This window comes from Ctenocephalides felis, unplaced genomic scaffold, assembly GCF_003426905.1.
Source record: "Ctenocephalides felis isolate EL2017-DRISC unplaced genomic scaffold, ASM342690v1 CF-g0.4_SCAFFOLD_01886, whole genome shotgun sequence".
Lineage (NCBI taxonomy): Eukaryota > Metazoa > Arthropoda > Insecta > Siphonaptera > Pulicidae > Ctenocephalides > Ctenocephalides felis.
In genome coordinates this window covers 111799522-111812381 of record NW_020538040.1, presented here as the reverse complement: position 1 = coordinate 111812381, position 12860 = coordinate 111799522, and the positions used below count along the sequence as shown (strand labels likewise).

Genomic DNA, 12860 nt, shown 5'->3' with positions numbered 1-12860 from the left:
CACATTCGCCAAATGAGCCGGTAATTATGCACATTTATTGTAACATATATATATATATATATATATATATATATATATATATATATATATATATACAGGGCCGGTCCTGCCTTGCATGCGATAAATGCAAAAAATGCGGGCGCAAGCCTTAGGGGGCGCCACAACGAGTTTCGGAAATTAAATTTATATTTTAAAAATATACTATTTATATATTTTTTTTATAAAATCTAGAATTATTTATTTAAAATCTAGAATACTTAATAAATTTTAATAAATAATTTAACTTAACTAGGGATACGGAGACGCCAGAAAAAGCATATTTATTTTGCAATGTGATACCAGTAAAAACAATTAACCGATTAATAATTCTGCAAATTAGTCAATAACAGCTCTGTTTATTGCTTAATCTACTTATCAAATTTTTTCTTTGTTTGAAGTTACCGTGTAATCAAAAAAGAAAATATCTAGTGTTCAATCCCATAAGCGCAAACATGGGAAAGATTAAATTAATTGTTGGGCATTATTGACGAAAAATGGCGAGCTGTTTTAGTTGAATCGGAACTTGTTAAAAAATATAAACAAATTATAAAAAATGGAGAGCTTAGAAAATTACTTGTTTATTCTGAGAAATTGAATTGTAACTTTTGCTTTTGTTGCAAATGTTTCGCATCTGTTGAACTTTGAATGTTGAAGACATGCGTGGAACAAATATGAAAAATGGAAACAAAATTTACTTTGAAACGAAAATCTTAAGGCTTGTTTTATACCTAGTGGTGTCCATTAATAATTAATAACTATACAGAAATAATACATATCAAATATAATAAGTTTTTATTTCAATATTGTTCAAGAAACGTGTAATTTCTTTGCATTTTTTACTGATTTTTGAACAATACTTCTGAAACAAATTTAAAAGTTAACTTTAAAACAACAAGCTGGAACTCGAATATGACGGCTCTAACGATATCAATAAGGAGAAGTTTACGACGCAATTTTGGATATTGTAAATGATGAAAAATTAAATTAAATTAAAATTTAAAAAATCCAACATGAAATACGTGTGTAATGTTCGAAAATGGTAGTTTTTTTTTAAATATTAATATTGCACATACGTTAAAAATGATTGAAAATTTCAAAATACTTGATTATAATCAACCCCCGAATCGCCTCGATTTTCTAAATAAATTTAAAATCAATATATTTTATACGCTGTTAGATTATATCTAATTTTTTGTGCACTAAATCTAGAATAATTAAAAATTAATTTATTTATTTCACTTAATATTTTTGTTAAATGAAAGTTACAGAATTTAAGAAATGCATTTCAGAAATAGTATTTATTATTTTGATATCAAGATCTTTATATCAAAATAATAAATACTATTTCTGAAATGCATTTCTTAAATTCTATAACTTTAATCTAACAAAAATAATAATTCTTTTGCTGTGGTAGTCGAACTTACATCCTTAACCAATTTACTACATATTGAATATTACTAGAATGTGAAATTATGACAGGGATTGTTTTATTTATTGATATCGATAATAATAAATAAATTTAAAATCAATATATTTTATACCCTTCTAGATTATATCTAATTTTTTGTGTACTAAATCCAGAATAATTAAAAATTAATTTTTGAAAAATATGTAAGTATTTATATAATTTTAATGATAAACTCTTAAAACGGTGAAAATTAATCGGGGGCGCTAGAAAAAAAGTTGCATGCGGGCGCTAAGGACCCCAGGACCGGCCCTGTATATATATATATATATATATATATATATATATATATATATATATATATATTAATATATTTATCAGCGTTATATTATTAGACAATATAAATAAGGCATTAAAACAAAATTGATTACTTTCCCAACAGCAACTAACTCTAATAACAACTAAATCTAAAGACGCAGTGATAAAATTCAAATATTCAAAGGATTACTATTCATTAAGCAGAAAGCTACAATGAATAAAATGTGTTAACATTACAGCCTGCAACAGATTGTGTTAATAGTACAGACCAAGATTGGCAAAGGTAACAAACATGCTCTACATTAACTCATTGAAAGATTGCAATAGGTGCAATGGATGAAGTATACCAATATTGTCAGACAATAAACTTTAGAAATAAAACAGAAGGCATGTGCTGCAAGGAAGTTTTAAACGAGAAGTGATTCTGCTAGAACGGATTCCTATGATACCATCAGATTGAACGATACCATTTAATAAGCTCAGGGACTAACAATGCACGTTTTTGGACTTGAATTAGAAAATCGATGTTTTTACACAGGTAATTATATGTTGACCAAAGAGGATTTGGTCAAAAATATTGTGCATCAATTAGTTTTAAACTAGATTTATAAAAGCATTCATTATTGAGTAATGTTGATGTTGAAATGTGTAAATAATTGAAATTAGAATAATGTATGCAATGTTATCAATTATTTATATTGTATATTTTTTTATATATTGAGGTATTTAATTTTAGGAAAATATTATGCAGTTAATTGCATGTTTGCATAACGGTGTTTATAAAATATATGTATGTTGAAAGTAATAGAGGTGGTGTTTTAAATAATTAATAACAAATTAGCTTAGAAAATTATATAATTATTTATAATTATATTGAGAATTATTTAAACATGTATTTTGAATAATATTGAAATCTATAATACATATATATATATATATATATATATATATATATATATATAATTTAAATATTGCGGGTTAGAAATTGAAAAATAATGATACTAATAGATAATCTTCACAACCAACTTGAATCGAATACATTTATAAGTTTTCTATCGATTTTATTCATCGAGTGGGCCTCAATAAATTATTATTAATCACATTATGAAATATATCGATAATTTGATATGATATCAAAACACAAGTGTTGCTGAAGTGCAGAATATAGAAAGAACAAAGCCAAGCCTTCGCATTTCTCGAGTGTTAATCCCAGCCTTGATCACATATGATAAATTTTAAAATTTATAATTATATCTATATATAGGGTAGGACGGGGCTAGTTGAGCATAGGGGCAAGTTGAGCAATCGAAATATCTCGAAAACTATTCACCGTTCGTTTAGGCATTATATGGTGGAAAGATAGAGGTTTGGGATAAATAAACATCCCGCGATCGCTAGTGGCCGCTGGACAAATGAGTGAGGCTCAGGGGCGTTTTGTTTATTTTGAGACCAAAAAGTAAAAAAGTAATTCATCACGAGTTTTCGTCTGGTTTAGTCAAATATTATTTATTTTTAATCAGGTAAATGTTATTCTTTCATATAATTATAGTACTTTTAATATACACAGAGATTCTGGGTGTATTTCTCACGGTTTTTTTTTTAAACTCACTTTTATTCTGAAATTTCGAGTTGGGGTTAGTTGAGCATAGTCGCTAAATTGTTCTGTCACTAAGACAATTACCATTAACTTCCAGAAATTAATTATTATTTTTAAGATTTAAGCTAGGTCTATGAGCAATAATATAGAGAAATAATGATTTTAAACAAAAATACTGAATATAATGGTAAAATAATTCCTAAGATACGATATTGATTTGTTGATTCTACTTTTGGTTAATTATTCAAAGAAAATTACTATAAGTTTTGTTTCTCTGTCAATAAAGACTATAAATATAGAACTGGTTATTAAAAACTTATTTTATTTCATTACTAATCGGCATTGAACCTATAATTTCATTATGCTTTCTTAGTGCTCAACTTGCGCCACCTATGGGGTACATTGAGCATACTTGACTTTTTGCATTTAAACAGCTGTAGCTTCCAAATTTTACTTACTACCAAAAATTAGTATTAAAACTTTTGTTAAGCGATAAACAAAAAATCCATTAAGCCATATAGCAATTTATTGAGACTTTTCATTGAGGAGCTACATCAGTTTAAGTAAAAATTAGCTCAACTAGCCCCGCCCTACCCTATATATTGAACCGTCCTGGGCTGTTGGTAATGCCTTTGGATGTATGTTCTGGATCACTAGTACGACCAGGAATTGTAATGATAGGCTGGACCCGAGCGGTGACGAGTTGAAAAGTTGTAAAGTATTATATTTGTGATGTGGACTCTCCAGAGTCCACTGGTAGTGTGAAAGGACTTTAGGACGAACAACGATTTGATAGTAAATTGTAAACACACTTCTTTCTTCGAATGATACTTTATTATTCACTACTTTTACAATTTATATTTGTTGATAACCTTTTGGTTATCATATCAGCAAAGACTACATTTTACTGAATACTATGTCTGTCAAACTTACTCCAAGTTTGACTCCAAGCTTGACTCCAAGCTTGACTGCCGGCCTAACTTTTGTCTAACTCTTATATACTAATTTCTTGTTTACAACCTATTTACAAAATCCAACAGTAAGCACTTCTGATGACCACGTAACCTACATATAACTAGCAACGCGTTTTGTAATTATTAAACAAAATAATGATTCGAATTGTTATTACAGTTCAATATATATATAATTTACAACATGAATCATAATATAGAACATGTATAGAAGGATAAAACAAATAAAAATAATAACTTGGATATTGAGCGCAAAAACAATAAGAACTACATTAGAAAGATATTGTCACAAGCCGAACACAAATAAAAAGAGACTGAAAAATTAACAATAATTAGATAGAAACGAATAAACTGGAATGGACACAAAAATAATGAATTATAATAAAAAGCAAAAAAAAACTATTAATATTAAATATAAAACAAGCCTTCTTGATAAAAAAGCAATACGGCGACCCATCGCTATGATATAAAGAAACGCGCTTTTGACATCTGAAATTAGTGAAACGTCTCTTCGACGGCAACTTCATGCTCGCTAAATTGTTAGCAAGTGTCAAATTATTAGCATGTTTTAATGGGTCCTGACAAAAAGTGTCACAAACTGTAACTTAGTTTTTAAGAGAACGAAGCGTCCGTTTTTATTAAAACATTTTTCTTGTATTGACAAGATGAATAATTGATTAAATTTTCATGAAGGCAGGTCTCGCGGTTATGTATATCTAGTAAAAAAGTAAAAAAAAGGCATTTGGCGGTCAAAAATAATCGTTAGACATATGCACATCAAATCATCAGATATTTTATATGGATTTTAACAATAAGTATAAATTTTGTTTACATTCCTATGGGTTTTGTACCAATGTTTATTCGTTTCATAATGAATGTATCTTTCAGATCTAAGTTATATAAGTGATATCTTTGTAAAAAATGTGCCCAAAAAATTTATATTTTGCAGTGTTCAAGTAATATAAAAATAATTCGTTTAAATTTAAAACTAAGACATTGGATTTGTTTGCCCCCCTGGCTCTCCCTTTTTACCCAGCATATGGTAATTCTTGATAATGTGCAACAATTTTTATTATTGCTAAATTATATGAATAGTTATATTGATTAATGTAAAAAAAACATTGGATTAGTTGAAGCAAACCCTTAGGGTTAGTTGTAACATACAAAAAATTAAAATGTGCACTTAAGCAAACATCTCTTATCTGTATTATATTTATTTCCATTATATTTCGAGTATTGACATACCGTCAAAAAAAGATCTTACAGATTTAGTTATCGTTCTCAGAAAAATCGCCACAGCGTGACAAACGCGTGTATTCGCGGTTTCTGATCGGAATCGAGGGCGATAGTTCTGACGCCTTCGACTAGTGGCGCGGAACTGTCGCGTTCCGGGCGGGGATGATTATATAACGCCCTATATCATTATTTTGTTGCCACATTAAAAACTAATGCCGATTTTCTAGTATAAATACTGGCATAGATTTCTTTTCAGATCAGTACTGAAAACAACACAACACAATTCTACAACAATGACGACTGTGATCTGTGTAAGATATTATTTGTGGATTTTTGTGTTATATGAGATTTTTCAAGGGTACACTACCCCAATGGATATGTTCATATTTTAAGTGCCAAGTGCAAATTGTGTGAATTGCAAGATTGATATAAATGGTTTTGTGATCGAAATTATAAAAATATTACGAAGGCAGTGAAAGAATATATACGATATTTATTTGTTGAATATATTATTCAATATTATAATAATCCCATATTATATCAATTCATTTGTGTTATGTTTAACATGATATTCATGATAGTACTAATATATTTGCAAGTTTCAAAATTTAATGCACTAATATATTTCCAAATTTCAATCTAAACAGCATGTATCCTTACAATTTCAAGAAAAACAGTTAAGAAACAGGTCCGCGGGTAAAAAGGTCCACCACCAACATCTCAAAAACAAATAAAGTTAAAATTGTTTAAACAACAGTGTTTTAAAGTAGAGGGTACAAAATATTTAACCAGTCATCACCTTGATTCTTACAACGAAGATGAACGGTCATGTTTGAAAATCTATAACAAATGTATTTATTTCATTTGTTACTTCTTTTGGTTGCAAGCATTGCTGTTCAGTTTACGTTTAAGATCCTAATATAATTTTTAAGTATTCCTTTTTTATTTTTTTTAAGATATATTGTCATTTTTAGAGTTAGGTTCAACTGTTTTTTATATAACCTCTTGAATAGCTTACATGCGATTGGGGTGAAACGGACTACTTAAACTTTTAACCTGGCAAAGGTGTTGAAAATAAAAAATACTAAATCAAAAAGTTAAATAGATAGTTATTCCAACTCTGCTGATAAATACCAGATTAAGGTCATGTACAGTGATATCAATGTAACAAATATTCCCATAAAATTTATATTTTGCATTGGCTGAATATTGTAGCTATTATTTTGAAAAGTTTCTTTACAATTAAACATAAGACATTGAATTTACTTCCCCCGTAACTGTTTCATTTTGTTCCTCTAATGGGGTGAACAGGGACTGATGACAAATTGTATAAAAATAGTTAAAATACAGTTTTTCCAATTAGGAATAAATTAGGAATTTTACTGAATATAGGTCGATAGTTGTTTGTATAATACGTGTTATGTGTTGTACTGTGATTAATTCATTTGGTTAGACGGTATAATTAAGTAAAGTCTAATTGAAACTTTGGGTCCCGTTCTTTTGCTCGCCGGTCGTCTGTTCAGTGAAAATTAAAAATTAGAATCTGGATATTGTTAAAAGTTACAGTTTTTCATTCTTCACTCAAAATTCAATTTTGAGATGTTGAATAATATATTTTTCTAAAACTTTACCGTACTGCAAAAAATTTAATCCTCGACACACTTTTGGAACTAAAGATAAAAATTTTTGTTTTAGATTTTTTTGCGATTATTATAACTTACCCTTTGGGATGGTAATTAATACAAATAAAATGTATGTCTCCTGAAATATAAATTTTTATCATAAATCCTCGTAAACAATTAATACCATAATATAAATAAAAGATGTAATGTTTTCTGCAACATAATTACATGTGCTCACATCTTACAAATTATATATTACATTTAATCTTCTTCACTTGAATCTGTATATAAATTTTGTATGGTACAACTAGCTCCAAGGTTTTAGTTCATTACCCCCAGAAGGTTTTTTTTTACATTGATCAAAATAACTACTTATACAATATAGCAATCACAAAAACTTTTACAATTGTTATCAAAGATTTATAAATTTGAAATAAAATAAAATATATTAAATTTAAAATTAATCGATAATAATAACGCAAACCAAAACGTTATGATAGATCAATTTTATATTTCCTGTAAAAAATTACGGACCTGCACAATTCTGTTTAATTCGTCGGCCTGCGGGGCAGTGCCTAGGGCAATATTATGCAGAACGATTTCGATGCCCAATCGAGCAAAAACATATTCTAATACCGTTTAAGATCCTATTAAAAAACGCCTGTTACTAGTTACCTCTGTTACAGATAGCCCCTAGTTCCCCTACTATTATTATAACACTATAACGAAAGTATTGTTGAATTATTTGATTCACATCAAATTAAAAGTGATTTTGCAAAGCAATAATTCTTTAAAAAAGTTAAAGAGTTGTTTATATAAAACCAATTTAATTTATATTTTTCTTATTCATATAATAAAACTGAAAAAAAACTGAGTGATGGTTAAATATACAATATAAATATTTTTTTAAATTATATGTAACATCCACAAATACAATTTAAAAACCGCAATTCTGTATAAATTTATGCGAATCCTTTACGAAACAAATCAACCAATTTTTTAAACAATGATCATAATAAATGGATAGGCATTACAACAATCAAAAATATATTCTTTATCAATAATTATTTAACTGCAAATATGTTTGCATATTATACAGGGGCAATGAGAAGTGAATATGTTTGCAAATTCCTGTTGAATTAAAAAAAAAATAGTTCATTCAATTTAAACTTAATAGTCAGTTAGGGTAAAAAGAACCAGGAAACGACAGAAATTATAACATTTTTAGTATAATGGAGAAGAATTACTAGATCGGAAATGTTGTCAATTTTTTGCGATTTTTACTTAATATTACTAATCGGTAAAAGCTATATTAGAAAACACATGTTGCACACCCAATACAAACTTTTTTTTTGTAGACCTGTGTTATTTTTTTAGTACATTTTTGCAGATCATTACCGATTATTTTCTCGGTTCTCATTCCAACTCTAAACATTTCGACGATTCCATTACAGGTGGCAACTCTACTAGCCGCGGCGGTGGCTTTTGCATCGGCCGAACACGGTAACGCTTACTCGTACAACCACTTCGAGGGACCGGTCAGCGGCCCTGTGCACAAGATAACAGTACCTCTAGGTCTGAAAGACGGTGATCACGACGGACAGCATGCACAGGCGTTCGACTACGTGGTAAGGATGATTAATATTAGATTTGTTTAATTATATTCAATAGATTGTATTTTATAAGAAATGATATAATAATTTATTCGCTCTTTCAACATTTTTTTTAGCAATTAGTGTCGCAAGGCACTGTGTCTTAAGGCACATTGCTGGAACCACCGCATTGTACTAAACATTCGGGGAATAAAAATAATCAATATTCAATTATTTGTTATTATTCAATAAATAATTCATAACAATCGTTTCAAATATTTTCGAATGGAATATTTTAAATACTGTAAATTTATATGTTCTTATTAAATTGGACGACGAGCATATTCTACAAACAACTTATGTAGAGAATTCTGAAAAGTTTAGAATTTTTTATTGATTAGAAAATTTTGAATTGTTTTTTAAAATTAGATTTTTTTTAATATTTCGAAATTTTTCAAAATTGCTTTACACCTTCAAAACAAGCAAAATGCTTTTTGAATCATTCCAATTGGACAAAGTGCAGTCCATATCTCCGAAACGGCTAGACGTGCCTTTCAAAAAACTAACGCACTGAATGTTTTGTTATGCATGCAAATTGCTTGATCTGTTCAAAATCTCGAGAACAAATGTTGACCAGAAAATGTTTTTTTCTTTAACTTTTTATTTTGGAACTTCGAAACCGCTGGACTCTCCTTTGCAAGCATGTACCCCATTCTTCATATAGTCAATATAAATAATATCTTTTAAGAATCTAATCAGCACGGCTCCTCATCAATACAATTCGAATGTTTTTTAAATCATTAATTCGGTTGATCCATGCTTTCTAAAAGATTGATAAAAATTGTATCTGTACACACACAGGCACACACCTACATACATACATCCATTTTTCCTCAGGTATACCAAAATGTTCGGAAAGTTTTGAAACGTAAAGATATATAAAAATTACGCGATTTATTTGCTTTCCCTACGGCATGTTAAAAAAAACTTAATAACCAAATTTTTAACTTTATATTGAATATTTTGACTGAGATACCACTAAAGATATCAAAAATACGATTACTTTAATCAAACTCATCGAGCCGTAAAGCTAAAGAAAATTTTAGATTATTGTTAAATTGAACATCATATTCAGTTAAAAAATAATTATATTATATATGTATTACTAAATATATACATATATATATATATATATATATATATATATATATATATTTTGTAGAGTTTCGAACAAGAATCCAAAAATTTGTCACATATTTTGTTGACAGTTCTTGTCACTTTAAATCGGAACAACTATATAAATTTTTAGAAAGAATTTCTAGACTGTCGCATCGGATATCGACTCTGCAACATGTTACTGTCTATAATGAATTTTAGAAATTCTTTCTAAAAATGTATATTATTGTTTCGATTTAAAGTGATAAGAACTGTTTTAGTAGTGCATTTGTGAACAATTATTATTAGGAAATAATTAGGAATATTATTACATTCCACTGAAGATGACACAAAACAATGTGTCGAAACATATGAAAACAATAAAAATGTTATAAGTTCTTATAAGTTTTTAATTGATGTATTGCCCTCAAAATTGATTCTCACGTATTTCAACATCAAATTATAAAAATTTTTAACACACGCACACACACTTACATACATACATATATATATATATATATATATATATATATATGTATATATATATAAAGAGAGAGAGAGTGAGAGAGAGAGATCCAAAGATAAAACGTCAACGCTCGTTAACGATACGTATTATAATAATTACTGACGTTTGAATAATAAATGTTTTTACAAGCATAATCAATACCTGATATTTTACAACTAATTACAACTACTCAAGATTCACATAATAAATTAAATTTTATTGTAAAATTACGGTATTGCGCAAAAACCGGCAAGATTATAAATTAGTAGTAATTATCGCAAAGAAAAACTCTATTAAAATTAATTAAGTTGTAGAATGAAATTTACTTTTAATTTTAAATATGTATATTAATTTGTATTCTTGAACTTGTGGCAGGCCAAGCCCGACTATAAGTTTGCATATGGAGTTGAAGATCCTCACCGTGGAAACTCTCAAAGAAGAAAGGAATCTAGAGACGGAGATAAAGTACAAGGTGAATATAGGTAAGAAACCCAATTATTTATTACCTAATTGAATTGATTGAATGTTTGATATATTTATTGACCAAAATTAGCAATAGTCCGTACAATGTTTAATTGGAATTTGGACAGTGTATTGCTCTTATTTATTCAAACATCTCAGCTGTCTCACATCAAATACCATCATCCGGTTTACTAATTATTAATATGCTAATAATTTTATTCATGCATGCTGATTAAGTTTTCATTAAAATTTTAATGCATTTTTATTGAACATTTTATTCAATCTTTTGATATCAGAAGTAGCAATATCACTTTTCACTTAAAGACTTTGATTAAAGAATTCTATTCAACGATCAGAAACAGAGTAGGGGTACTTTTTTTTAAGACAAAGTTTATGCTTTTCAAAAAATTCAATCTGCTAATTTTAATAAAAACGACGAGCCGTTTCTTCGTAATTGATAAAAACTTTTTTGATGATTTTAATGTTAATTTGTATGGCAAAAGTATTCATTGTTTTAAGAAACAAACAATAATAGACCTACAAAAACTGTTTTAATTATAAAAAAAATGACATAGTTTGGAATAATCGGACGTTTCAAACTTTTAAGCCAAATCTAAATTTATTGATTAAGTCAATAAGAATTTAGTATTGATTAGGACACTTGCATCTAGGAATTATTGCAACTTGTCTTAAGGCAAAATACCTTGTACACGTGGTTGAGTTCTATTTTATTCGAAGCATTTCATAAATTTTAAATGTGGCCCGAGTTGTAATTTGTGCTTAAATGTCTACCACATTCAGGCACATTATTATTCAAAATTAAGAAAATCTTATTAGAGATTATCGATTGAGTAAAATTAAATAATATACAACATTTTAATAAAGAAATTAACATGTCTATAAATAATTACTAAGGCTCATTCAGTATGTAATTTAATCACATCATCATGAATTTAGAATTTCCTATAAAATTTTAAATCAATGTACTAAACATGTAAAACACGTATTCATTTTCAGTTTAATCGAACCTGACGGTTCCCTTCGTGTTGTTAAATACACCGCTGACCTCAAGAATGGTTTTCAAGCTATCGTCCAACATACCCCATCCCACGCCAGCGGTTACAAGCAGCCCACGGTCACTAAATATCTTGTCAGTCATCGACCAAATGAAGGAGCTGCCCAGGAAGGAGGTCATCAACAGTACCAACATTATCATGTCCAACCACTACTAGAACAGGTAAAGAAACAAGAGCAGCAAAAGTCTGCCGAAGTGGTTCAAAATCAGGAACAAGATGAGGATGATAGCAGCAGTCGTCAAGAGGAAGAACAGGAATCACCAAAAGTTAATGAAAATTTTTATGATAGGGAAAGTCATGAATCTTATGCGACTTCTGAGTCCGGTGAGACAGATGAATCTCACCACAATGTGAAAACCGAGTCGCCGGTGAGCTATCATCGTATCCAGTTAGAAGAAGAAAGTGAAGAACGCGTTTATTAAAATTTCACTGTTATTTTGTTAATTTCATTAAATGCTCCAACTATAGTACTTGGTTTATGAGATTGGCTATGGATACACATTCGGGTATGATATCAACATGATAGGAAATAATTATATGAAATAAGAAATTATCAAAGTGAAATAAGTCAGTGTATAATTTAAACTTCTATTTGATTGAACAATTTGAACATATTTGTTTAAATAAAACTGAAGAGAGGTATTTTGTTAATGTTACCTAATACACAAGTACAATTTACCACTTGACTTCTACGCGATGAATTCCAAATTATATTATTCAATTTAATTTTTTTCTTAGTTCTATAATGTTTAGTTAATTTTTGACAGTTTCATTGGAACCGTTTTTGTTTATTTGCAGTTTCATGGGAATATTTACATGATTAAATTTTTGACTTTACGTTGTGCGCTATTCTTTACAAATGACTTTTCGCAATTTGTAGAA

The 12860-nt window shown here is 28.6% G+C and overlaps 1 protein-coding gene across 1 annotated transcript in view; it reads left to right on the top strand.

Moving 5' to 3' along the window:
• LOC113375712 overlaps positions 1 to 12400 on the top strand; it is a 39063-nt gene extending 26663 nt beyond the window's left edge. The window contains exons 2-4 of the mRNA XM_026615656.1: positions 8643 to 8816; positions 10816 to 10922; positions 11920 to 12400. Coding sequence (XP_026471441.1) covers positions 8643 to 8816; positions 10816 to 10922; positions 11920 to 12400 — 762 coding nt within the window. The remainder of the gene's footprint in view (positions 1 to 8642; positions 8817 to 10815; positions 10923 to 11919) is intronic.
• Positions 12401 to 12860: the final 460 nt, after the last annotated feature.